The sequence below is a fragment of the Littorina saxatilis genome, linkage group LG6 (assembly GCF_037325665.1).
Source record: "Littorina saxatilis isolate snail1 linkage group LG6, US_GU_Lsax_2.0, whole genome shotgun sequence".
Lineage (NCBI taxonomy): Eukaryota > Metazoa > Mollusca > Gastropoda > Littorinimorpha > Littorinidae > Littorina > Littorina saxatilis.
In genome coordinates this window covers 29,592,836-29,617,394 of record NC_090250.1, presented here as the reverse complement: position 1 = coordinate 29,617,394, position 24,559 = coordinate 29,592,836, and the positions used below count along the sequence as shown (strand labels likewise).

At 43.8% G+C, this 24,559-nt stretch overlaps 1 protein-coding gene across 2 annotated transcripts in view; it reads right to left on the bottom strand.

The window, feature by feature from the left end:
- LOC138968961 (teneurin-m-like) overlaps positions 1–24,559 on the bottom strand; it is a 118,254-nt gene that overhangs the window by 46,229 nt on the left and 47,466 nt on the right. For both annotated transcript variants that reach the window (XM_070341643.1, XM_070341645.1), the window contains exons 4-7: positions 16,353–16,466; positions 10,109–10,377; positions 9,502–9,625; positions 9,152–9,253 (exon numbers count right to left, since the gene is read on the bottom strand). In XM_070341643.1, coding sequence (XP_070197744.1) covers positions 9,152–9,253; positions 9,502–9,625; positions 10,109–10,377; positions 16,353–16,466 — 609 coding nt within the window. The remainder of the gene's footprint in view (positions 1–9,151; positions 9,254–9,501; positions 9,626–10,108; positions 10,378–16,352; positions 16,467–24,559) is intronic.

Below are 24,559 nucleotides of genomic sequence, written 5' to 3'. Positions count from 1 at the left end.
AACTGAACGCACTTTATTTTTTCACCAAGACAAAACAGCTTCGTCAATCCCCCCGTGAAGGAAATCGCTCACCTCCCACGTGCAAAACGTGGTGATATTGACACGCCAGATTAGCGCGGTAGCGTATTGTGCTAAGCAGGAAAGCGCGCTTTTCTGTATTCTTGTTAACTTTCTGAGCTTGTTTTGAATACAACCTATCATATCTATATGTTTTTGGAATCAGGAAATGATAACGAATAAGATGAAATCATTTTTGGATCGAATTCTTAAATTTTAATCGTAAGACTAATTAATCTATTTTCGTTAATTGTGATCACATTTTAAGAGTAAACATGACATATGTATATATTTTTAGATTCAGAATGTGATGAAAAATACGATGCAATCAATTTTAAATCTGTTTGCGAAAAATCGATTTTAATGACAACTTTATTGAGCAAACTCATTAATTTATTTTTAAGCCTCCAAGCTGAAATGCAATACCAAAGTCCGGGCTTCGTCGAAGATTACTTGACCAAAATTTCAACCAATTTGGTTGAAAAATGAGAGCGTGACAGTGCCGCCTCAACTTTCACAAAAAGCCGGATATGACGTAATCAAAGACATTTATAAAAAAATGAAAATAACGTCTGGAGATACCATACTCAGGATCTCTCATGTCAAGTTTCATGAAGATCGGTCCAGTGGTTTTTTCTGAATCGCTCTACACACACACACACACACACACACACACACACACACACACACACACACACACATCACGACCCTCGTCTCGATTCCCCCCTCTACGTTAAAACATTTAGTCAAAACTTGACTAAATGTAACAACCAAAAACACAAAAAAACAGACTCTGGAGAGAAATTAAGATTGAGAGAGAGAGAGAGAGAGAGAGAGAGAGAGAGAGAGAGAGAGAGAGAGAGAGAGAGAGAGAGAGAGAGAGAGAGAGAGAATTTAAATTGTTCGATTGTCAGTGACAAACACCTATTACAATGAGAGGACAACCTTGAAGCTTTCTAACATGCAAAAAGCGTTATTCAAAGAGGATAAAAAAAAAAATCAATTCGAAAAGCCTGGCGCTGGATGAATCATACCTCAGACTATAGCTATGCAGCAACATAACTAATTTGTCTGAAATACGAGGACACCTTCACAAAAGACTCAGGGACTTCGGGCGAGATGATAGAAATAATTATTTACAATTTCAACCCGTATCAATTACTACTCCTTTCCTTCGAGTAAAAAAATAATCAAATATTTGAAAAGAAAACGAGCCACGTCACTGATGGTGACACAGGGGGACGCACCGAGCTCGTAACTCTCGCCCAGCTCTCGTGCTAACGAGAACAGACACTTGTAACCAAAACGAGACAAGGACAGGGGCGGTTTAGTTGAGACTAAAGGATTGAGGGGAAACTGTCATAATTGTGGAGAACAATGTCAGCGTGTGGCAGACACTTTCAAATCAATTTTCTCCAACAGTTGCGCAAAGCCTGAAAGGGCCCCACTGTCCGCTAGCGGCAAAACACATGCGACAAAGCCCCCCTCCCCACCTTATCCCCCTTCCCCCTTCAGCCTCTACTCATCCCTCCCCCATGCACTGCCCCCCCCCCCCCCCCCAACCCAATCACCCCCCGATTCTCTGCTTCCAATTCCCCTCCCCGATTCCAGTCGTCTTTTCAGTCTGGGTTCTACCAGACTCACAAAAAAAGCTCGTTCCTGTTGCTACCTCCCATTTGACTGAGACTGAAATGCTGTCGACAATCGGATCTGACGTGGTCGTGGACTAATCGAGAGAGATTGTCAGCTTTGGTAGACTGCTGCTGAAGTTAACTGGTCACAGTTACGTTGCGCAGCTTTCCATTGATTTGCCTAGTACGTCTCCTTTTCAAATATTTTTTTATTGTGGTCCCTCTAATCAGCAAGCCCCCCCCCCCCCACCCCCCCCCCCCCATCCCAGGGACGACACATTAGCCCTCTTACGGGGGATCCAGAGAAGTAGAAACCTCGAATTCCATGACGATTCTCTGGTCTTACTTCTTCACTCTCTGAAAATGAGTGACTTTGTTTTGCCATTCAACACCTACAAAGCGCGCCCATCCTTTATCCATCCATGTAAATAATCCACCATCTTTCGAGTAGAACAGGAAGTCTACATTTCGTGTCGATTTAAGCTCCAATTCTACGAACAAAGCCGTTAATTTAACAGTCTTCGGGATAACAGCAACTTCTCCCGTCTCCAAAGTATCCACCAGCTCTTGGAAGAGCCTAGCTCTATTAGCCGAAGCAAGATTCGAGGAAGAATAGGTTTTTCAAGATGCTTTTCTAGCTAGGCCTTTGGGTCAACCTTCGATGCTCCACGATAAAGTTTTGCAATGATGGTTTCTTTCCTTTGCTCGGTCAAATCTCAAAACTAGTGCTAAGGACGGAGTGGAGAGTATGGAACCAATGCGTCACCAGCTAATTCCCTCGGCAACTATCAGTTTTGAGAGATATTCACAAGGGGATACTCTCCTACGGCTGGGTTTTCTCTTAGCAAACTTTCATTTCCGTAGGAAGTCAATCAAAGCTTGCCTTTTTCTGTTGTCTTAACCCTTGCTTCCCTGACCCTCACTCATTAAAGTACCCTCACCTGTATTATTAGACCCTGCGGTTGTTGTTCGTCTGTCTGTCCTCCCCCTCTATCTCCCGTGACAATTCACGGTTTGGATTCAATGAAAACAGCAACTGTTGTCTTTAACTCCCTCACTGCTGCCCATGTTGCCTCCACTACTGATCGGCAGGGTTGTCTCTGCCTGTCCCCCTGTCATCCTCCAGAGGATCTGTATGCCCATCCCCCACTATGGGGTCCTGATTTGGCCTATATGGTCCGCTGGACCCAAAAAGCAACAACTAACTAACTAACTATCCCCCACTATCTCCCGCAACAATTCGTGGTTTTGGAGAAACCAAAACTACAACCGTTGTCTTTGCTTCCCCCTCTGTTGCCGCAAACCATCCAATTTTCCCCTGGTACTGTGTGTCACTGTTGTCTCTGTTTGCCCTTCTGGTAATGTTCAAGGTCCACTTCTGGCACCGTCAAAACGCATCGTCTGAACAAGCGACCATAGCGTAGTTGACCTTACCCCCTTTTACAAACATTACCCTTTGGCAGCCTCAAGAAATTGGCCCTCGATTTGCAGTCCAGAAGTCGTAGGTCGATTTCTTGGACAAACTGTATTTACGAGTAAATAAATGTTGTTGTAACCTTCACACTCCATCTCAAAGCGCTCTCTTCACTGTACACCGTCCTCTCCCAGGTATTATTGGCCCTTTGTCCGCCTCGCTCAGGATTTCCGCCTTGCTCAGGATTTCCCAAGAAGGTCCTTGGGCTACTGTTCTCTTTGCTTATCCCCCATTCCAACTACAGAAAAACACCCTATTAGCCTCCCCCCGGCCCTACAAAAAGCACCTAGACTCTTTCAGCAACTAAATAAGTTTTTTCCTCTTTCCCCGTGCGACCAACAACCTTCACCTCTACCATTCACCTTCCATCCCAACACTCTCTCCACTGCTGAATGAATACCACATACGATTCTTCCACGAACTCAAATAAATGCATTTCGTATAATCAACCTACAAGTCTTCGGACTCAACCCCCCCCCCCTTCATACACTCTCAATTCCTAGTCTCTCACAAAGTCCTCTGACAGAGCTCAATTCTTGCGACTATTTTTCTTGTTCTTCTTCGCCAAACAGCTCCAACTCCATAGGGGGGATTATTTTTTTAATTTTTTTTTTTAGCAAGTGTCGTCTTTGAAACTTCCTTGCCCCCTCAACTCATCTTTTTCTTTCATAGCAAACACAGCCCCCCTCCCTCCATCGACTCCCCCTTCCCAAATCACCATCATTGTTTTACATCGAATTCTTCCAACAAGTCTCGGCCAGAATTCCCAGGGAGAAAACCGTTTGACAACTGTTGTTTCTCCCTCGCCCCCTTCTCCCCTACGCTCTCCCAGGACAACCAAAACCCGTCGTTTGGCATCCAACCCATCCCAGCCCACCACTGTCTCTGCAAATACTCTGAGTTGTTCCTCTTCTAGAAGACGAGTCTCAGTTCGAATTCTGAAAGACAAGAGCCTTTCGGCAACTGTTGTCTTAAAAGCCCCACCCCCACTCCAATTAACTCCTTCCCCATCATGCCCGCGCCATCTGTGCTGCAGCCAACCACAATTGCCTCTCTCTTCCAACAACTCTTCGTTCGAATTCCAACAGACCCACTCAACATCCCTCTGCCCCCCTCATCAACGAAGCAGACAACCCAGTCCTCAGCATACCATAGAGTAAAAGTCGTTCACCATCTCTTGTCGTCATGCCACCTCCCCTTCCCTGTCCCCTTTTACAGACAAGCACAGACGCCCCCCCCCCCCCCACACACACACACCGCCCCTCCTCCCAAAACCACTAGCCCCTAAAAACACTTTTCACAGCTCATGTCTTGACTTCCTTCAATCCCCCCCCCCCCTCCTATCTCTAAACCACCTTCATAATTTGTGAGTATTATAACTGTTGCCTATATTTCCATCATCCCCCCCCCCCTGCACTAAAAGCAATGCACTTCTTGACTTCTGACGTCTCTTAATCATCTATTTATTACACAAAGAAACCCTTTCAACTGCTGTGAAAACCCCACATCAACCTCTCTCTTTCTCTGAACTCAAGGGCACCTCACTCCCCCCATCCCTGAGATGCTGCGTCTTATTTTTTTATCATCAAAACAAGGCCTGTTTGTGTATGTGTGTGTATGTGTGTGAGTGCGTGCGTACGTAGGTGTGTGTGTGTAGGGCGTGGGTGCGTTTGCGTGTATGTGTGAGCGTGCGGGCTTCTGTTCCCATGTTCTCCTGGAAAGCCCCCACCACACGACAAACCTTTTCACCAACTGCAGTCTGTGACCCTGTCCCCTATTCTAACTGTTGCCTATATATTTCCCTCCAACCCCCCTACCCCCCCCCCCCCCAACCCTGCACAAAAAGCAATTCTGGATTCTATAAAAATAGCAACTGTTGTCTTTTACTCCCTCTCTGCTGCCCCAAACACCAATCCCTGTTTCAACATCTCACCCCCTACCCCCTTAACATCCCCCACCCCAAGGCGTGTCTGACCCGGGGCACATCCCCCCCCCAGCGTTTCACTCGCCCTGAAGGTCTACCGCCTCCTCCCCCACAACTACAACTATAGTGTGACAACATCTTTTATCATATCTCTACCCCCCTTCCCCCCTCCCTCCCTCACACTCCTTAAAAAAATACCATCACCAAAACCAGACGATCAAGTCTTTCATCAGCTGTTGTCTTTAGCCACATCCCAACCCCAAGCCATCCCATCCCCGGGGCACACCCACCCACACCAAGACAACGGTCTTCCCAGAACTAGGGGGTCCCCAAGGGAGGAGGCAGGAAGGGGAAGACGGAGCGAACTGTCCTGGAGCGGAGGGGCCTCGATGAATTAGCGGCGCTTTGCTTGGGCCGGTGATTATTTTCAAGTGCAGAGGGCCTTCAAACAATTAGCTCTGTGGACTCGGCCGGCCGATGACTCACTTTCTATGTTCTGGTATTCTCACATTCTTTGGGGATATCTTTCTTTTTTCTTCTTTTGATTTTTAGGGTGGTTTTTTTTATCTGCAAAATGTTTGTCTTTTTCTTGCATTTTCGTCAGTGTTGATCTGTAAAATGTCAAACTGCCCGCACTTGTTTGTCCCTCCTTTCTTCTCAAGGTCAACTGCAGTTGGTATGCCTCGCTCTTTCAATCAAACATATTATATACTGTTGTCATTTGTCTCATATGTTCACTGCTGTTCGTTTCTCCCATATTTCCCTTGGAGATTTTTCCTTTATCTTTCTGTCTCCAAACGCTCGGTCTTTTTTGTTGTTGTAAATGTTTTTAAATATATTTTCTTGACCAAACATTTAGTCACTGATGTACATTTTGACGATGTTTAATATTGTACAACATTTGTTACTTTATTCATTATCAGACTTCATATATTTCTCATTCTATGCCAGGGAGCAGAGAAAAACAGACGTGTTCAATGTTCTATGTTCAACGGACAATACTTCTCATCTCCACACCCAACGTTAGTTAGCACTATCACCATCCCTCCTATTGCAAGAACTATCAGTCTGCATGCCTGTTTGCGTCCCTTCTTGTCTTTTTAACCCCCCCCCCCCCTCCCATCTACTCTCCCTCTCTCTCTTTTGAACTGTGCGCCTCACTCAGTCTCAGTCTGGTGCGCTCTCGACCCCATTCACGATGTCATTTTGTTCTTTCCTTGTGGTCCAGTTAAGCACGTCTCAATCAAGACGTGCTAATGTTGCGTCCCTCATTGTCACTGAGCAGGGTGAAGTCGACATCGGTCTTGGTAGCTGCCAAGGACACACGCAGTCACAGGCAACGCGTGTCCTCGTCTGTCTTCTTCTCTGCTTTCCGATCTCTGTTAATCATGTTCTGCTTTCTGAACTTTGCCAATTCTTGTCTGCTGTTCTCTGTTCTTCTTATTTTTCTGCGTTCGTGGGCTGAAATTCCCACGTACACTCGTGTTTTTTGCACGAGTGGAATTTTACGTGTATGACCGTTTTTTACCCCGCCATTTAGGCAGCCATACGCCGTTTTCGGGAAGGAAGCATGCTGGGTATTTTCGTGTTTCTATAACCCACCGAACTCTGACATGGATTACAGGATCTTTTTCGTGCGCACTTGGTCTTGTGCTTGCGTGTACACACGGGGGGTGTTCCGACACCGAGGGAGAGTCTGCACACAAAGTTGACTCTGAGAAATAAATCTCTCGCCGAACGTGGGGACGAACTCACGCTGACAGAGGCCAACTGGATACAAATCCAGCGCGCTACCGACTGAGCTACATCCTCGCCCGCTGTTCTCTGTTAATTCTGTTCTGCTTATAAAAAGCACTTACTTGCATGACTGCCACCACTAAACCTACGAAAGAATGTGCATTCTGTAAGTTAATAAAGTACCACTCTCCGACAAAACAGGCGAGTCAAAATGTTCGTTAAAGGCTGTGCACGTGATCAGCTTACAATATGCATATTCACGGTAACCTACCATTTTGATGTCGGGGCTGACTTATAACTTCCACCTCATTAACGACAAGTTGTACAACACTCGTGCAGAAATATTTCTTAACAAACTGTCCAAGAACGAACGATATTCATCTTCAAATCAAGAAACAAAGAAATGTGGGGCATGGAAACAAAAGAACGGCGAAGAATGAAACTCTTTCGGCAAAACCATTCAACAAAGAAAAGAAAAGAAAACAGAGAGAAAGAAAAGAAACATGCTCAAAATCGAAGAAAAAAAGCTTTCAGGGAGGGACCAAGGCAGAGGGGGAAAAAAGAAGGAAGAAATCTAAAAAGAAAAAAGTAAAGAGGGACGAAAAAAGATTGATGAAAACCAAGATTCCTTAGCCTTTAAAACGGCTCCCAAACCTAAAGGCTTAAAACTGAATTAAACCTCAGCAGGGTAAAATACTCAGGACCGATATTTCACTCCCTCGTTCATTAATTACACACCAATACTGTCCTCCGCACAAAAGCGACGCTCGACTCAGCCTAGCTTGTATTAATGATTTTTCTCTCTCCCTCCAATTTGATTTTTTTAAAGTGCACAAGAGTGCACTGAAGTGGTGGGCGAATTCTCGCGAGAGGCGAGAACAAGGGAGATAAATCTTGGGCGTGGGCCTCAACAGGGGAGATGATCCTTCCCGCGAGGTTCCGTGATTTGTGGTGATGAGAAGGCTTTCCGCAAGACTGCAACGTTCTCATTCTTCACAGCGAATTTTTTCCCTTCCCTTGACTTTGTTTTCATTTTTTGTCTTTTTCCTCCAGAAGATGCCTTTCCCTAATTGTATTTGAAGGCAAAGGTGCATAATCTGATTAGTGCGCTGCATCTACGCAATAAAATATCGTTTTTAAACAAAATTAAGCTTTCCCTTTTTTTTTAGGCATGCCAATAAATTTAAATTACATATACGAACAAAAATTACAGAGAGAAAATGTAGACATAAGAAACGGTTATTACCCCTTCTAAAAACTAACATTTTTATCAGCACTGATCGCTACAATGGATGTCTGCTGGGCCTCTATTCATCCACCGCAAAGGAGACTGCGTTCTGTCTGGAGGAGAAACCCTCGTATTACAAGACAGAATGCCAGCCGTAGTGGACAATCGTTAAGCCGTGACCAGCTAATTAAAGCACATATTAAACTTACTAACCTTCCTGTGTATATAATTGTGCTATCCACCTCAAATCTGTGTGTGTGTGTGTGTGTGTGTGTGTGTGTGTGTGTGGGGGGGGTGCTTTTGTTTTAATTTTATCTATTTTTAAAAAAATTTAAAATGAGATAAGACCATCTCTGCACTTGGACACCCGAAATCAACTGTCTCGTTCCTTCCCATGTAAAGCACAACAGATGTCTCCCCCCCCCCTCCCGCGGGTTGGGGGGAAGAATTTACCCGATGCTCCCCAGTAAGAGGCGACTAACGGATTCTGTTCTCCTTTTACCCTTGTTAAGTGTTTCTTGTATAGAATATAGTCAATGTTTGTAAAGATTTTAGTCAAGCAGTATGTAAGAAATGTTAAGTCCTTTGTACTGGAAACTTGCATTCTCCCAGTAAGGTAATAATTATATTGTACTACGTTGCAAGCCCCTAGAGCAATTTTTTTTATTAGTGCTTTTGTGAACAAGAAACAATTGACAAGTGGCTCTATCCCATCTCCCCCCTTTCCCCGTCGCGATATAACCTTCGTGGTTGAAAACGACGTTAAACACCAAATAAAGAAAGAAGAAGAAAACAACAGATGTGTGATAAACCCATTCCACGAGAAGAATGCTAACATTCACATGTCCCTAAGTTCTTTGCATTCAATTTCAAGGTTTACATGAACGCTGAAAAAAACCCACCTAAAGAGATATGGTTTAATAGACGATTTTCGAAAGAGTTAATTGTTAGTCGCGATCGCAAGATGAAGCCGATCGGAAGCGTGGAACATGCTCCGCCTCGTTTTGAAAAGCTTTGCTGAGGTAAAGGGGCTCTTTCTCTACGGGGCCGCTGAAAACCCTGACAAGAATTATTTCCGGGAAACGTCTATTGCTACTTACCAAGAGAGCAGAATTTTCCGTGAAATCCTTCCCAGCACTCGCACTGTCCGCCCACACACTCCCCGCGTCCACTGCAGTTACTGGGGCATTCACTCTCCACGGCTGTACAAAGGAAAACAAAGTCATTGTACAGACAGTAGATATGTATCTCACACGAACCCATAGATCCTACTGCTACTTATAACTCAGTCTGTCTCAACATCATGTTAATATGACATTACAATATTATTAAAATCATAAAAATAATCTCCACTAACATCCCTGTCAATGTAATACTACAGCTGAAATGCTGTGCAACGCAATGATACAATCCCTTCAAGGACCCAATGTCCAATGCTGTGTACACTCACCGTGATGGTTGAGGACGAAGCTGACGGTCTGAGGCGTCTCACCGTCGTTGAAGACCCCGATGAACCACACTCCTGCGTTCATGAACTCCATAACTGAGGTGTCCTTAGAGTTGAAATGGTTGGTCTGCAATGACACAATGCAATGTTACAAGGCAATGGAAACACAATGATGCAACGCACTGATACAATTCCCCCAAGACTTTTATCTTTCAAGTTACTATCGAAGACGAGCGTATCAAATTGTCCGCACCAACTTATAATCTTCTTCTCTCTCGAAACAAGAACAATAACAACACCAAGGACAAGAACTACAACAACAACAACGTCCTCGCTTTCATTTTGATAGATCCACACAGCTAAAATATAGCTATGCCATGTCATGCTCACCCCAAAGGCAAATTAAGACTATTTCCCTTGACAGCCGTTGTACTTTGAAATACTTAGAAATACTGAAATACTTTAAAATGACCTTCTTCAACCAACGGTATAAAGAGCGCAGTTACTTCTTTTCAGCATATTCATGTTTCCTATTTGACTCTGTGTATGCCAGTGTCGTTTAACAGCGAACTTCTGTACTGTAACAAAGAAAACTGAAACTGATTCTCACCAAATCTCTCCGTGTCCTTGCCCTCAGTCTCGCGCCGTCCAAGACCTTGAAGAAGTCGAACTGCACGTACGTAGGAGGCGTACTCTGTCGTCCGTACACGCCCAACATAGCCGTCCCGCCCAGGCTGAAGTCGAACTTGACGAAACCGCTTTTGTCCTGTTCGAACTTGTTCAGCCAGAAACTCTTTGGCGGCACCTTGCCTTCTATAGGTGTTCCTGCTACCAGCTCTTGTGGAATGGGCGTCGTCGGTGGTGGCGGTAAATTAGAACCTGTGACAGAATAGGCGACCGTGAAGTCAGTACTTAATGTGTATGGGCAAGAAAGGGGTGACTTGGAGGATTAGCAATTTCACTAAAACAGTCAAGAAATAATGAACGTCTTGAGTATAGGTCAGGACTGCTGGAACGTAAAAAGACATGCGACGCACTGACTAAATCATTCAACATACTTTTAACGCGATTTCCTTTTAGGGGGTTCTAGAGGTAGGTTGATAAGTAAATCGGTAAGAATTGGGTGTTATTAACTTCTGCTTTAAAACACTACACGTGTATTACATTCTTAACGTGCCTCTGTGTGTGTGTGTGTGTGTGTGTGTGTGTGTGTGTGTGTGTGTGTGTGTGTGTGTGTGTGTGTGAACAACATCTCACAAAATGATAGAAGATAGGGGGTGGAAGATGTATCATTTATGTAGTACGCAGAAAATCGAGAAAGAAAAGGCACAACAAGAAAAAAAGAAAGCAACACGGAAGATACTTGGTTGCAATTTAACCCCGCCATCCACCCAATAGGAGCGCAGCAGGGGGTGGGATGGTGATCACGTGGGAAGGCCCTTAGCGCCGTGTAGGGGCTGTCATCTAATCGCACCCATGAGATAATTGGTTGATAAGACTTTTACCGCGTGAGGCTGCCTGAGATATGACGCTATTACTGATAGACTAGCTACGGGACGCACTGCGGCAGTGTGGCGAGAATCGTGGGAGGAAGAGGTTGCTATATACATAGCTATCGTTCGTCTGCTCTTCTTCTCTTACATCCTAATTTAGATCATTTAAAAAAACATTGTGCTGCTTATGTGTATTTTAATCCTAAGCTTATTCATTTTTTCTCTTATTTTATTGATTAATGTCGCACTCTAAGCCTCACATTTTTTTTTTTTTTACCTACCCTTGAATTGATTTTTGAAAACTTTTTAATTCAAATTTATTTTATTTTTAAATTCTTATTTTTATCTTAGATGCTGATTTTCTTTATATTGTGGATGAAAAACAGGGTATGAGGACTGAGCAGTAACCGTGGGCAAAGTGGGGGCGGATGGGGAGGGAATGAATGCAAGGGGATTTTCTCAATTCATCTCTAACAAAAGCACATCATTTCTGCTCTTTTTATGTTCGGGATCCATTACTTTTAATCTTCCGCCTGTATCAAATTAGAAGAATAAATCACCCAGAGTAGCAGAGAGGGCGTACATAACGGTCGTTCTTTATCCTGGCTTGTGTGTGTGTCCTGGCTTGTGTGTGTGTGTGTGTGTGTGTGTGTGTGTGTGTGTGTGTGTGTGTGTGTGTGGGCGTGCGTGTGTAGTGTGTAAGTGTGTGTGTCTGTGTGTTACAGTGCGTGCGTGCGTGCGTGTGTGTGCATGTGTGTGTGTGTGTGTGTGTGTGTGAACTATTTCTTCACAGAAGGCAAGCATAATAATGGGCACTCTACTGGCGTGGGCATCAATCTACCAAACCAAATTTGCTATTTCAATGAGATAGAGAACGAGTGAAAACTGCACACAAACCTATCCAGACTTAAACACGTCACGGCCGATCCGGCCTCTCCCATAATGCAACAGAAAAAGGGGCGGGGCTTAGCAAAAATAGCACAACGCGTGGCACGCGATGTAAACACGAACAGGCCAAAGTGCACTGGGGACGCGGGGGCACCAGGGCGCTCTAATAAATCAGCTTCAATGTTTTTGTCAATAAAAAAAAGCACAAGATAGTGTCCACAAGCTCTTTGTTTGGATTTCCTTCTCCCAAAAATGTTTTAACCTTTTGAACTTGGGCGTAAATAAGATTAATTTCCTCTCTCTCACCGCTAAACTGAATTTTACCATCTGGCTTTCTGTCTGTGCGAGCAGCATTTCTTCTTTTCAGCTTCTTCAGAGTTTTTCACATATTTTCGTTTCTGAACATTTGTGATATCTTGCATATTGATTGCGTATTTTGTTTATATTTACAATACAATTGAACTTTCACACAGAGAACCTTTGTGTCAAAAAAATCAGTCACACAGAGAGAAACAGAATAACAATGTCAAGGCTGTAGATGTCAGGCTAGTCAAACGGACAAAATGAAACTTAGTCTTGGTTGCTGTAACTCAGTCACCGCTATGATGGTACTTTCGCTGATATTAACAGAAAAACAACACAGAATCAGCCAAAACCGAGAACAATAAACAAGTTTAGTACGTCACAACGTCAATGAACAGAATTCTGGAGTCAATTTTTGCATCAGACTCTGACTAAGTGAGTGGGGCAAGCGTCAAACACCACTAAAATGAGGAGGGAAATCTTGGCGCATTTTTTTGGCGGAATACTTGAACAAACCAATCATTTTCAAACTGACCAAGGACAAAAACAGGCTTGTGAACCGAATGGTGAGGGGGGAGGGTACCTCGAAATGTGTGGGTGATGATTTCACATCACCAGTCTACATTGCTGCAGTCTTAGTATAGTAGCTCCACCGACCACTGTCCCCTCCGCCCTCCCCCCTCCCGTTCGTTCCCCCTTTCAACCCCCTACCACCTTGGAATAAACTGCAGAAGACCATTTGCATATCCTGGATTCTTCCATTTGTGTTGCCAGGGGCGACCCAAGATCCGAGTCCCTTTGTTTCCCATGTCCACTTAGAACAAACCGAGTTTAGATTACCCCTTTCTGTTTTGAAAGTAAACTTGCCCATCCTGTGAGGCACTTTCAGGGACAGTAATTATAGTTAGCGGGACCATGTAGACGAAGTCAACGGTGATAATCTGCGTAGTGTATACGCATACTTTGGAACACGGTCTGTTATTCCACCCAGCGAGAGCCTCTAACACAATCAGTGTTGTCGACAGATGGCGGGAAAACCTGAGTGTTTCACATTCCAACATCCGATGGTGATAGTAACTTAGTAAGGGCCAGGCTGCGGTCTGTAAGCTGTATTGCACTGACATCTCTTTCTGTCTGTGGAAATAAATGGCGAAATTTGATTTAACACTTCTCAACTTTTAAGTGACCAGGAGAACGCAATAAGGAGACTATTTACTGAGAATCAGTGGCCATTTGAAACTCGAAGGTGTGTAATAAAAGATTCGACTTGTGTACCAAGAGGTGCTGGGCCATCATCGTGTGACCTCGATACAGAGGCGCTAGGCTGTCTCTCGTGTGTGTAGTACCGTTAGGGTGCAGACCTGGTTATCTGATCCTGGAGGCAATTGTGAAAGCGGAGACACGGGTCCTAGTACAGTGCTCTCCTCTGGGGTAGGCCAGTGTGCCTTTTGTTTTTGCAGCCCTTGTGTGACAAATCCGGCATCGCCAGAGGTGGCTAGGTACAGGCCAATTGCCACACCGCAGGAATTCCGGCGTTAGAAAAGTACTCTACAAGAAGTATTGGTCCATGCTAGACCGACGCGGTGCTTGGAATTGTGCATTGTACTTGGCGAAAAAGACGTCTTCCTTACATCAAGACAATCCAACACGGGTAAACATTAACCGAGAAAATTTATGATGCCCGACTGTGTGCTCAAATTAGTGAGAGAGCTTTATCCCAACCCCACAGGAATACCCTATCAAGGCCACAACTGGTGGTAAAGGTTAGTTGCATTTCTTTCTTCATATCCGATGTAACAAATACACATGCACCTGAGACAGCATGTTCTGGAACCAAATTGCCGCATGCCACGTGTTTTGCTATTTTTGGAACGCATGGTGTAAATCTGTGACGTCGGAGAGTGTTGACTCCGCCCTTTTCTTTGAACAAGATCCCCATTGAAATGTTTGTTTACAAATATCTTCTTTATTATGGAGAATTAACCTTATCTAAGTGCATAGGGCGGTAAATGTGTGAAAACCAGCTGTGTGAACAAAAAATCTGACACCGTAACTCATGCTTAACTGAGATATTAAAGAAAATGTAGGAGCAGTATTTGTCCGTTGCCTGCAAGAGGTTTGAAATGATTTGCCAACGCAGAAGGTCAGGCTCCTTATATACTCCTGCCGGGCCTTTAAATACTTCATATAACAAAACAACGAGTGTGAGTGTGTGTGTGTGTGTGTAGTGCGCACTAGTCTCTTTCTTCACCTCTGTCTGTCTGTTTTTCTGTCTGTCTGTCTGTCTGTCCCTTTGTCTCTCTCTGTACTCAAACTCTTCGACTTTAATCGTTTTCTGATTCTCATTACTTCGGCAACTTTCCAACTTTGATTTATCTTTATGTCCTTATTCTCCATTTTCTATATTCCTTCTTTTTCTTTCTATGTCCTTGGCTGTTCAAAGCTCTCGCGTCCTTCTCTCTTCCAACACCCCCACCTTCACCCCGATGTTCTCCCCCATTTCCCCATTTCCGTTTTCCCTCAGAAATGCGTTGCTGTTGTAGTGGCGGTAGGGGTGACTTCATCGTTTTAGTTGCCATCAACTCGTTCACACTCGTTGTTTCCGAGACTTCATTTAGGGCAGGGCACCCCGAGACTCGCCAACCGTGAAATCTCGCCGCCTCTCGCGAGGAACACACGGTTTCCGGAAGATGCCGTCAGGCGCCATGGGTTGGAGGATAATTACACTTTTTCTCCTCAATTTGAATCTAATTAAAATTTACCCGCCCCATTGGCCCTGCGTCTGTGGGGAGGGAGAAAAGTTCGTTAAAAAATGGCGGAGATAATGATGACGAATGCGGGGGTGAAAGGCGCGGACAGGTCCGTGTGTCTCGCGAATTTCCATGATGAGTTTTTCACACTGTCAACTTCATCATGACACAGTTAATTCCCAGGAAAAGGAGGGAGTTTTGAGTGGTAGTGGGTGGGGTAGAGGTTAAGATAGTTGGGTTGAAATGCGATTTGAAGTTTAAGTTGTGCAATCGGTTACAGTCACATTTACATTCTTGGGCATAAGGTTCTTAAAATTATTCTGTCTGTTCAAATGATCCTAATCAGAGATTCCCACTAAAATCCAAAATATGTGTTCGACTTTTGCTTACTCGTGTAATATGTATCATTCGTTTCATTTCTCATGTAAGAATAATTATACTCTCGCATTATATTTGAAACTTTGATAAAACAACTGAGCTTTCATCCCTTGTTCCAATGAATAATAATTTCTCACAGTTTGCACTTGTTTCAATTTGCTGTGAATCTGTGATTCAACGTTCCAATTACTATAACCTTTCTTACTTTTATTTTCAATCATTATTTTGAAACGTTGCAGTCAACTTGTTTCGGATTTCTTCACAATTTCGTTCTTTACTGTCGGAATTTAAAATCCATCATTGTCAAAAAATAACGAAAAAGAAAGAAAAAAAAGTAACAAAACCCGGAGCCATCGTGGCGCTGTCACAGTCAATATCAAGAACGACAACTGGCTCTCTGTGATAAATGAAAACGAATGGTAGCCTTGAGCCGGACTAAGACAGAGGGCATTAAAACATCCACACGCTCAACTAGTCACTGACTCAGTCAATGGTGGGGTCACAGGAACTGTCATGTCAATCAAATTTCGCTTTTTGGGCTTGGGCGTTGGGAGGTGGGGAAGGGGTCTAGGGGGTGGTGGTGCGTGGCAATGATGGATTGAGTTATTATAGTTGTGCACAGTATTCTTCGGCAGTCCTCTGTGTTGTGAAAGCAGTTGACCAGCAGTTTGAAGGGGTGAACAATTATTAATTTTGGAGAGGTCCTCGAGTTTTACAAACACTAAAACAAGGTGGCAATGTTCAAAGGCAAAACTCCGGCACTGGAACAAAATAGAGTGGGACAGAGAAGATGACGAAAGAGAAAACATGAAGTTAACGACGAGAAGAATGAGGAAAGTAAACGAATGAGGAGGAGAAGGTGTGGGTTGGGGGGGGGGGCAGACAAGGAGATGCAACAGACAACTGCATACTGCCGAGAGAGAGAGAGAGAGAGAGAGAGAGAGAGAGAGAGAGAGAGAGAGAGAGAGAGAGAGAGAGAGAGAAAGAGAGAGAGAGAGAGAGAGAGAGAGAGAGAGAGAGAGAGAGAGTAAAGGATTCTCACCTTGACCTGGTCTAGACGTGGAGTGATGGGAAGAATCGGAGACGCCATTTTTGTTTGCTTCATCCTGAGTTGCATCCGCTTTGGCCACTTTCCCTTCCTCAAACATCGACATCGCTGAAACACACACAAAGAAATATGCAAACATAAGTACTATTATCTTCTTCTTCTTCTTCTGAAAACAAACCTGTAATCAACATAATCTTCTTTGTTGGATTATTCAATAGTTTTGTGTGTGTGTAAAAATGTCAAATACTACCATTCTTAATCCATGCGATATTCAAGGGGGAAGAGGATACGGAGGGTAAGGAAAGGGTAAGTGAGAACAAGAACAAGAACAAGAACAATTCTTTATTTAACGAGGGTAATAGAGTAAGCAGTGATCTGCTTTTTTACATCTGGCCCTCGCCCTAAAGAGGGACTAGTCTAAAATTGCTAAAGAATAAGCAAGTAAAGAAAACTACTGCTACATGATTATAATAAAATGAAAGTAAGAACATATCATCAATTTACATACAATACATTGCTTAAATGAAAAATGTAAGTTCATTTGACATGAGTTAAGAATTATAGAGTAGATTGCACTGACGTAACAAAGCTGTAAATGCCATACCCATTGACATACACTGCATTCGAAACTAAATCAGTGTATATAAAAATAATAATACATTGTTAAAAAGCACCGGTTGTTGGTTTTAACAACCATTCTAGCGACAACAGATGTTTATTTAGACTTCATGAGATAAGACGTATATCTGGTCTTAAAAACGTGTGTGCTGCTAGTTTGCCGTAGGATTGTCGGAAGAGCGTTTCAGAGACTGCTACCTGAATAGACTAAACTAGATTTGAATAGGTCAATCCTAGGCAGAGGCATGTTCAGTCTAATCAATTGGCGTGAAGTTTTTAACGTGAATTTGGAAAATAGGGTTTGAGGTACACATCCATGAATAATTTTATGCATAAGGGTACCTTTAATATAACTTAGCCTTGCCTTCAGAGGAAGAATGCCTAAGTTCATGTAGTCTAACTGAGATAGGGTTGTTTTCTTTAATAAGACTAGGGAGGGGGAGGCAATGCTACACACACACACACACACACACACTGACACACACTATCTGACTCACATAATAATAACCTCAATCGTAACTAAACGAAAATTTCACGAATAAAAAACAGAACAGAGAGCATGCAGGGGATGACAGAGACACAACAAATCAGTCTCGGAGTCCCAAACAACAGACGGGAGCATGAATCATGGCGGAAACGACATGACAAGGGCCCGGATGTGTTAGTGCAGCTCCCCTGCACCTGTCACCCTCCGCTGTTTTGTTCGACACTCTCTGTGCTCACCGCTCGCTGCTCACTGTCTAAGGGTTCCTAACTGTTGGTTGGTGATTACTGGTGGATTTTTTGCAAGTGTTATCGGGGGGATGAGAGAGAGAGATAGAGAGAGAGAGAGAGAGAGAGAGAGAGAGAGAGAGAGAGAGAGAGAGAGAGAGAAAGCGAAAATAGAGAGCGAAATAGAGAACGAAAGAGAGAGAGAGAGAAAGAGAGAGACAGAGAGAGAGAGAGAGAGAGAGACAGAGAGGGTGAGTGTTACATAACCGTATATATATAGCACAATGTTAGAGCGGGGTTGGGGTGGGAACATGAGAAGACCGCTTTTGTGCACGACTCAACCTTTTCTCTTGTTATTATTAAAGTAACCATAGGAACGGAGGAAGCAGAGAATCCAGTAGCACAGCTGGTGTCTAACCTGGGTCCGAACAATACAAATGAACACGACAAAAGTTTCTTGTGAGCTCAGGGAGATAAAAAAAAACCTCGATGGGAATCCGTATGTGTGAACAATAACTACAACCACAACAACAAAAACAAAAACAACAACCCCACAGAATGTTATGCACTCAAACAGACAGACAGTCAGGCGTTTTGGAATGCGTCGGACAAGAGAAGATAATTGCATCACAGAAACCGGATCTGTAACTTTAAAATACAAACCCACGGTAACACACACACACACACACACACACACACACACACACACACACACACACACACACACACACACACACACATACACACAATGCCCCCCCCCCACACACACACACAATGAACCACACCCCCACAATCACGCCTCTGTTTGCAATCCAACGTCAGCATCAGAAAGTAGGACACAGACAGTGTAAGCACGTGCACTTTGTGTACTCCTGAAAGTACATCGGCAATGTCCAATCGTCAAGCAATGCATCATTCTAGCACTACAGCAATAGATCCAATCAACTCTACTGGCCTACATCATTATCGTTTGCTGTTGTGGCAATTGGAAAGCCTTGCAGCAAATGGAAAGACAATCACTGACGGGAGAAAATATCAGCAATCACGGATTGCAAATTGCATTCACTGCCTCCCTGGTGTTCCATCACCAGTCTTTAAACGGCTTCTAGAAATTCAGAAAATGGCCGATGTTTATCGGGTGATACGCACTATCTTGCGGGAACGGTTACCATGACCCTGCCTCAGTCTCCAAACAATCCTTGCAACTGTAACACCGCGAATGTTTAGTTCTGAACTTTCAGCTGGGAAAACTGCGCTTTTCTTCTTCAACCGCACTTGTTCGTGAAGAAGAACGAGGACGGACAACATGGACAGCAGGTAGAATAACTGTTTGGGAAGACATTAGAAACAGATTGACGGTCAACGTTTTAAACTCAAGGATCAAGAAATCCAAAAACAAATTGACTGCCAACGTTCCAAAATTCAGAATAAAAAAAATAAGAAAGGTATGTTGTAGGTACGCATAATTGTGACAAAACGAAACGTTACGGTCACTGGTCTTCGACCTCGCGGTCTTTTAAGTGGACATACAGACGAACACTTATAATACAGAAAATATATCAATCAATCAATCAATCAATATGAGGCTTATATCGCGCGTATTCCGTGGGTACAGTTCTAAGCGCAGGGATTTTTTTAATTTATTTTTTTAATTTTTATGCAATTTATATCGCGCACATATTCAAGGCGCAGGGATTTATTTAGGCCGTGTGAGATGGAATTTTTTTTACACAATACATCACGCATTCACATCGGCCAGCAGATCGCAGCCATTTCGGCGCATATCCTACTTTTCACGGCCTATTATTCCAAGTCACACGGGTATTTTGGTGGACATTTTTTATCTATGCCTATACAATTTTGCCAGGAAAGACCCTTTTGTCAATCGTGGGATCTTTAACGTGCACACCCCAATGTAGTGTACAACGAAGGGACCTCGATTTTTCGTCTCATCCGAAAGACTAGCACTTGAACCCACCACCTAGGTTAGGAAAGGGGGGGAGAAAATTGCTAACGCCCTGACCCAGGGTCGAACTCGCAACCTCTCGCTTCCGAGCGCAAGTGCGTTACCACTCGGCCACCCAGTCCACATATACGTATCTGACAAATTGTCCAAAGCTCGTTCGGAAGACACAAGCGAGACAATGAAAGTTAACGTTCCTGTAACATACCTATCTTGTGTTTTTTTTAAACATTTTTATCAAGGATCAAGAAAAAAGAAAGTCACCATAAGCCGTCACTTTATGACAATGTAAATCTCATGAACATGTAAATCACGTATAAAACATTGTTTAAACCAAAAAATGTTACGTTTGTGGACCATATGTTTAGGAAGAACTCCCGTCGAAAAAGCATTTATTCGTTATGGAGATTTATTGTGCTTATATACCGCGCTGCTAAGTAGCCTTCTTATCCTCAGTGTCCGGGTCTTTTACGACCAACAGGGCGGTGGTCATTTCCAGCTCCTTGTAACCAACCCTCCACGATAACGTTTCTATGACAACGGGAGTTGCCGGGAGACAGTTATGGCCCCCTGAGAACCCTTCGCCACCTGTCGCTGCCCGATTGGCTGGCAGATAAGAGACCTCTTCTCTGATTGGCTGCCCGATGAAAGAGTCTCGTCAGCTGATTGGCCGAGGAGATGCTTGTAGCGCCCTCTCCCGGGTGCCAGAAGTGACCAGTATTTGCTTACACCCGCTTCCCTATCTTGACGTCCCCTGGGTCTCTCAGTCAGCGTTTAACGAGGTACTAGAGGCTTTCCCTCCTCTCATTGGCCCGATGGAGAGTACAGCACTACTTCCATCTCAATACCGGCTCGAAATCGCGAAGAGGCAGACAGCGATGCGAGTCAGGAAACTACAAACGCCATTCTGGCCCTGTTTAGTTCTTAAAAACGTACACACCGGTACGACCCAAGGACCTTCTAACGTCAGGCCAAGGTAGTGCGCATACACATGAGGTAGACAGTGATAGGAATCAAAGCACTGTTGGAGTCTCCATTCTGACATACGCCTAAAGAGCTAGTAACGTCATTAAAAGGCAGCGAAGATATACGTTAAGTAGACGTTAATGTGAACCAAGTTACTGTTGGTATTGTGGTGATAACGGCGCAAAGAGCTAGTAAAGTCATTCTAAGTTAGGAAAGATATACGCGAGGAAGATAGTGATACTAATCATGGAGGTGGTGGTATAATGCCGTTTAGGGGCAGTAAAGATAGACAGAGACAGACAATCATTGATAGGAATCGGAGTGCTAGAAATGTCATTATGAGGCAGTAAAGATGCACAGATGGTTATGCGTGTCGTGCATCACATCTTAAGAAGCGAGCTCCTGTCACATTGGAAACAAAGCTACCTCTTTGTTGCTTGAATGGAGTTCTCACAGATATATTCACTGTTTTCGGCAGTGAAAACTGTAGACAGTAAGCACTCTATCTAAAACCATAAAACTTACTTTTTAAATGTAGGTATTTTATTTTCTTGTTTTCACTAAGCTACATCATTTGTGCATTTCCCCCTTCCTTCGCCAATCTTCTGCCCACGTGCCTATCCTTACTGTTTCCGAAATAAAAGATAAAAACACTCACACTTCATACTCAACACATAAACCAAGACTGCACGTGCAGCGAAGCCTTTAAGCATAGCCATGGAGTCTCTGGGTGAAAAAAGCAACTAATAGTATCCCGTCTTTAAAAAAAAACCCACACTTCTCCAAAACAACAATCTCCTCCACCAAATTTTCCATCTCCCAAAAAGCCTCATCATCATCGCATCCTCATCTCCAGGCATCAAAAGATGTTGAGCTAGGTGAGCTCTTTACACAAGGGCTGGTGCAAACCCATAGAAAAGCCAGCGAAGCAAGGTGCTAAAGCGAGGATTTGCGGGCTCGTTCTCACCCAGTCATCACCTGCAAACATCCAGTACACAGACACACGCCAACTGATCTTACAGCCAAGTTACGGAAGTTTGCACAGCGAAGACCACCGTACAGATTTTGCTGTGAAAAGAGCATACTGACGGAGAGTCTGCATTTCTTGGCCAGCGGGACACAAAGCTCCCACAACCACGTAAGGTATAGTACATTATGTATTAACAAAATATGGCCCTAAGTGGCAACTACGACCACTTCGAAAGTGAACTCTGCATTTCATTCAAGGTCAAACTCAAGGCCACGAAGTGTTAGGCAACTGCCCAGTTGTGAAATGTTTTGAAGCTGTCAAAAAAGCCGAGCAACCCTCACAGTTGAGTACGACTTCTGGCAAGCGATCATAAGCCGTCATCGCCGAGGTGTCTTGTACCTGCCTCATATACCACCCGACCACTTTGCAAGCCAGCAGCAAATTGGCAGCGCTTGACGTAAGGCGCCGTCAGATCTGAGGGAGGGCGAGAAGACGACGGCTCCACCTGCCAAGCCCTTCATCAGAAGCCTGCCGTGCTTTTCTCTCGGCCTCTGTTGTTGCGGGTCTTTGATGCCAGAGTCTTCTGTTTGGCCAGCGGCAATGGAGCGTGCCTTTGATATAAGGGTGTTAGAGAAAGGGTGGCGGGTATCAAGGTGACAGCATCATGGGGGATCATCCTGCCTGTCGCGGTGAATCAGAAAGAACAGCGCTCTCGACGTAACGGGATCAGGTGGGGCGGTCTCCACCCAGAAAGCTGACCGACTGCAGCTGCAGCACGTGCCAAACATTACCACGCGTGGCGTGTGGCTTTTCATGGCAGAGGGCGCGAGAGACAAATCACGCAGTCAGAAAAATGACAATGCTCTGATGGCGGAAGTCATTCAGTTCTGAATGTTTGAGTAGTAATGCCTGTTCTTTCGTCAGTTGGTCAAAGAAGAGAATCCGCGTTTAAAGAGTTCTGTGCCGGACAAGCGTTAATAAGTTTGACACGTTCTTTCCCTTAGTTTGGTAGCACACACCCCAACACTGGCGTTGCACTTCTTCTTAAATCTAAGTATTTGAAAAAAAGTAGGAGATCGTCTCCTTTGTTGAGAAAGTTTTCGTTTTTCCACTGCTGAAAATGTCTCTATTGTGTATGTCCCACGAATTGTCCCGGGGGAAAGATATTATAATTTGTTATGACTTAAGCAAGGTCACAAAAATGCACATGGATCAGAAAACCTGGGCAAGCATCCAGAAAGCTATTTCGCCAGAGTCAAAAGATTCCACTCGCTTGCCTTTAAAAAACATTCCCTAACGCATGTATCCAAGGGAAGTAATCCGTTCGCACTTAGATTCTCGCTAGTTAAAAAAAAGAACAGGGCTTACTGACCTTCAAGCTCTGCCTTTTCTAGAACAAATCCAATAGATCTTTGTCTTTCTTGCTTTATTTGAATTTCCTTGCTGGAAATCGGGTTACGTTCCCCAGGGAAATACGACAGAGAATAATGCTGCACTATCCTGTTTTAATTTTCCCTCGGATGGCTCGTAAAAGACACACTACAAACGAAATTCTGCTTTTTTCATTTTCAGGCCAAGACAAATGATATGCTTCGCAATTTCAGTGTGCGAGGGGGGAAAATGTCGGAAAGATACGGTATCTGCAGAAGACACGGTTCTTACACGGAACAGCCGTTTGAGAATCTTCTTCCCTTTCTGACAACAGCGGTTTCAGTGTTCCTCTCACTGCGGTCGTAAGAGAAGAACAAAGGGAGACAACTGGAAACAAAACCTCCAAGGAAAACAAACTGTTCCCAGATCCCAGAGCCTCGAAAAAATATCTCCTCCGGGACCAGCAGTGACATGCCATCTTAGAAACCGCATCTCTCTTTCTTATCCAAACAGGGGTGAATTGTCACGGGCTAAAACGCGAGAAAACAGGCTCCCCTTATCAAAGCACCCAAGACTCTGGCAGTTGTGAAATGTCCGACGCCATGTTTGTTACTCTTTCGAGCGGGGCTGAAGGGGAAAATATGTCGCTGAGAAATGCGAAGGGTCGCTCGCAAAGGTGCGAGTGTGTCTATTTTTCTTGAGAGAAAAACCGGCCAGAGGTGTCAACGCTCCATGGAGAGAAACGGTTTAAACCGATAAATAAGTGGAAAAGAACAACCACAAACAAAAGCCAAGGAAGCTTTACCCGCACTCGTTTCATGCCAGATGAATGAGCATCTTGACTGTTTCGATTTCTCTGCTGACAAAAAATAAACACATGACAAGTGTTGCAAACAGATCTCTGATTAAACGCAAGGTTTCGATTTCTCATGTTTGCTGAGCAGCAGTTTTTTTTTATGTGTGTTCTTCAAGCAAAGTTTTGGAATGATGATTGCTTATTCATTGGAGAGCTTAGAATTTGTTCCTGTTGTATACAAAAGACAAGAGTTTATGTTTCTGTGAAATTCATTCATTATTGTTTTTACTTTTCCATGCAGATCGTAGTGTCATATTAAAATGTCCAAAAAAATCATGTTGGCTTGGAAAACTATCATTGCCATCGTTTACTCTGTACAAGCTAAAACAAGTCGCGTAAGGCGAAAATACAATATTTAGTCAAGTAGCTGTCGAACTCACAGAATGAAACTGAACGCAATGCCATTTTTCAGCAAGACCGTATACTCGTAGCATCGTCAGTCCACCGCTCATGGCAAAGGCAGTGAAATTGACAAGAAGAGCGGGGTAGTAGTTGCGCTAAGAAGGATAGCACGCTTTTCTGTACCTCTCTTTGTTTTAACTTTCTGAGCGTGTTTTTAATCCAAACATATCATATCTATATGTTTTTGGAATCAGGAACCGACAAGGAATAAGATGAAAGTGTTTTTAAATTGATTTGGACAATTTAATTTTGATAATAATTTTTATATATTTAATTTTCAGAGCTTGTTTTTAATCCGAATATAACATATTTATATGTTTTTGGAATCAGCAAATGATGGAGAA